At 18.7% G+C, this 4,288-nt stretch overlaps 1 protein-coding gene across 1 annotated transcript in view; it reads right to left on the bottom strand.

Annotated features, from left to right (window-relative positions):
* The window catches only part of PGO_000050 (variable surface protein), a gene marked incomplete at both ends in the record, with an annotated part of 1,248 nt that extends 275 nt beyond the window's left edge, over positions 1-973 (bottom strand). Inside the window, 2 exons of the mRNA XM_028690697.1 lie at positions 27-809; positions 944-973. Of these exons, the coding sequence (XP_028546498.1) occupies positions 27-809; positions 944-973 (813 nt within the window). The remainder of the gene's footprint in view (positions 1-26; positions 810-943) is intronic.
* Positions 974-4,288: the final 3,315 nt, after the last annotated feature.

Here is a 4,288-nt window from a genome sequence, read left to right as displayed (position 1 = left end):
CCAATACTTATTCCTGTGTTTCTTACATCATCTGTCCGAGGGATCATTATAGCTTTCGCATATAATACTTTGCTTTCCAAGGTTTCTGTTGGTCTCCAATCACTTCTTGTATTTTCTTCTTCTTCCTCTTCGAGTTTCCTTTTTCTTGTGTTTATCCAATTATCATACTTTAGGAGATCTGAGGCATGTTTTGCCAAGCGCTTATCAGCTTCCCATTCACTTATATAGCCTTCGCATATCTTAATAATTTTTCCGAGTTCTTCCTTAATTTCGCTTCTATATTTATAAAAATATATTTCTAATTTTTCTATGTACTCTTTAAATTTATGCATATTACTAGTGGTTCTCTGATTATTAGTATTAAAAAGATTAACTTTGTTATATATTTCAAAAAGATATTCCATTATTTTAAAAGTATCACCATCAATATGTATTAAATGTTTCAGGCATATATCAGATATTTGTGTATCTAAGCCATTTGCCTTATGATTTGCCATTTCCAGATAACAACTTTTAGCATCATTACATTTTAAATTAAATTTATCCATTATATCTTTTTTTAGTTTATAATAGAATAATTTACAACACCTTTGCGCATGTTCATTTTTATTTGTTTCTATATGCTTTAAATATAAACCAAGAACACGACATAGTTGTGAAAATTCTGTGGATCTATTTTCAGTTGTTAATTTTAAATTAAGGCCACTACACAAAGTTGTGAATTTATTAGCATCTCCCCGACCTCTAAATGCCCCTGTATCCCAGTCGAAACCATCTGTACATTCGGGAAATACACCATTAAAATCGAACTATAAATCAAAGTAATAATATGAACAAAAATTATTAAATTTTTAAGAAAAAAATTTGGCTTTAATTTTTAATAAATATGACATTTTAAAACTATGATTATTAAGTTTGTTTTTATTAAACATTTAAATTATACGTATTCATCCTCTAATTTAGTGTCACTCATCATATTATATATATCTTCTACAGATAATAAATATGTTCTAAACTTTTTATAATAAATTTTTACTTGTTAATAATATCAGCATAAATATTATATTCACATCACATATAATAATGCATATGATGCTGCTTAATTCTACATATATTATATTAAATTAACACTTTTTTAAATTCATTATTCATCTAAAACTTTGTTAGTATTATTCATTCTAGGAAAGATGAGGTTATTTAATTCACATATCATAATATGAAAAATAAATTCATATAGTTCCAAATATATAATAAAGTCTAAAAGAAAACTATATTTATAATAACTTTATATGTAACATAAATTTTATAATATTGTCAATACATATAATAAAATAATTTTTATATGTAATATAGTAAATAAATTTATTATAAATTATTTATTTTATGTCCTTAATTATATTGTAAAAATATGTGTAATCTTATATCTATAAAATATTATAGTTCAAAACACATGGCTCATAATGCATGCATGTGCATATACTTTTTTTTTTTTATTTTTGTTTTAAATATTTTAATTTAGTAAATTATATAAAAGGTAATAAGACATCGATTACATTTTTATAAAATATATTAGGGTCAAAGAGTATAATATATCATATTTTATGTGAATAATATTAAAATAATGTAAATACTACATCATAAACGCTTACAATATATACATACATAAATGTTATTGTATAGTGCACTGTAAATAATTATATAACATGATTATATATATATTTATTATAAATGTGTTATTTATGTGTTATATTATATGATATTTTATTCATTTAAATGTTATATTATATATGAATATGAAGAATAATAAAAACATATAATTTTATATTATATATCATACCCAAGTATATTTTATAATGAATAAACATTTTTGGAATTATATAAGTTTATAATTATATAAATTACTTATAAAAAAAAATTCATACAGTTTTGATATAGTCTATTTATTTATGTTTTTTTTATATGTTATTATTCAAAGTAAAATTATTCCATAATATATTGTATTATTTTTTATTTTAATTTTTTAATAATTTTATTATACTAAAATTATTCATGCCAGATATATCAAAAAAATTTTTTAATTCGTGAATTCTATTAAATGAAACGATAGTTATTCCTCTATATAATCAAAAAAAAAAAAATAATATAATATATATATTAATGTTTTTATAACAATTTTCGCATATAATTTACACAATATTAATTACATAATGATATTTTTATTCATTTAATTTAAATATTTATTTAAAAAAAAATTTCTCTTATATTATTTATAATCCTATTAAATGATAAGTAAAAAGAGGCCATTATAATTTGACGTAAATTTTACATAACATTTATGTGAATAATATGATTAAAAAAACAATTTATCTATTACACATATTTAAATAAAATAAAATATACATTGTATTAAATCTATATAGATCAAATATCAACAAAAAATAGTTTTTATTGGATTTATACTTAATAATTGCTATCATTTCTTTTACTAAATTACCATACAAATGCTGTAATATTTATTGTATATGTTACATAAACTTTAATTTTTCATTTAGATATTATTAAATAAATGTACCTTCTCCTATAATAATAAACTATTATTTCTTCTTTACATATTATATAAGAACTTCACTAGTATATTAGTATAATAGAACTGATATAGTTTTAATACTATTGTATTATGGTATTATGGTATAAAATTAGTTATATGTCTCAAATTATTATGTATATAATATGTGTAGATTCATTAACTGAATATAACCAAATATATAACATATTTTAAACGTATATATTTAACATATTACTGAATTTAAATAATGAAAATCCGTAAATTGGATGGGAATAGTAGGCAATAATATGATAATATATATCTGTATTAATATAGGTAAATACAATATATAATAAAAGACGAAAATAATAATGCTATTTTTATGTAATGTAAAATTTTTATTAAAACATACTTTTTCTAACACATAAATATACATATTTCATTTTTTAATAAAATTAGTTTTTACCATATTGAGATTCTATCTAGAGTAATAATCTATGTTATTACTTTTTTTATTGGATATTTTTAAATTATATTTTTTTTAAAAATATTAATAAATATTTATTCCTACTAAATTTCTCCATTAGTCTTGTATATTTTTTTATTATTATCCTGAGTATTAGAAAGGGTAAGATGAATACCTGACTATAAATAATAAATTTTATTATATAATTTTTATTATAATCTATACTAATACAAATAAATTAAATATAATTGTATGAAACAAACATATGCTATAAATATATTTATATACTAAATAGTATATGTAGAAGTATAAAAATTTTTCAAACTATATAGGGAAATTGTTTAATAGGGATTAGTAAATAAAAATCTAAGTGCCCATTAATACGAGCATTTTTTGAACTTTTTATATATATAGTTGTATATTAAGACATAACATATATGTGCGTTATATTTTTAAAATTTATTAAAAAATTTTAATATAATTTATCCTTTAGGCTATAGAGTGTTATTATGAATTTTTAGAATTTAGGATAAATACATTTTGTAGATAAATATTTCTTATAATTTAGACTACAACTTATTGTTGATAGAATTATAAAAAATATCATTATAATAAATTAAATATAACTTAATGTTCTAAATATATCAATGATTTTAATTAATATATTATACATTAATATATATAATTCAGTATTGTTATAAACGTTTATATGATACAATATGTTCATATATTCAAATGCATGATCCTAGATAAAAGTATATAGTATTCATGGATTTGAAATTTTGGATTGATATATAGTGTTTTAGGGTTTAGGATTTTATATATATCTTTAAGGTATCATATTTATATTTATTTTTAGGACTTGTTTTATATCTATTAGATTTTTGTTTTAGTACTTAATGTTGAATTATAATATATGTTATATATATTTGGATTACACTTAACAAAATATATATTCTTTATTACTCTTTTATTTTTATGGCATGTATACCTATATGTACTTTAAAGAATTATGAATTTTAAATATTTCATATTATTAATGTTAATTATAAGGAGAATAAACATAATAATAATTTATTTTATATAGAATAGAAAAATTTCTTTTCTATTTATATATTCTGTTGTATTAGTTTTTTTATTGTTCGAAAACAGTGTTTGATGTATCATATGTTAACATTGTCTTATAGTAAAAATATATTATTTTATATATAGAAATTTTGTTCTACATTATTATACACAATTTATATTTATCATTTTATTATTGTATATAATATTAA

The sequence above is a fragment of the Plasmodium gonderi genome, assembly GCF_002157705.1.
Source record: "Plasmodium gonderi DNA, contig: Pgo-contig_6, whole genome shotgun sequence".
NCBI classification, from domain to species: domain Eukaryota; phylum Apicomplexa; class Aconoidasida; order Haemosporida; family Plasmodiidae; genus Plasmodium; species Plasmodium gonderi.
The sequence above is the reverse complement of the archived record's forward strand: the minus strand, read 5'-3'. Positions and strand labels throughout refer to the sequence as shown.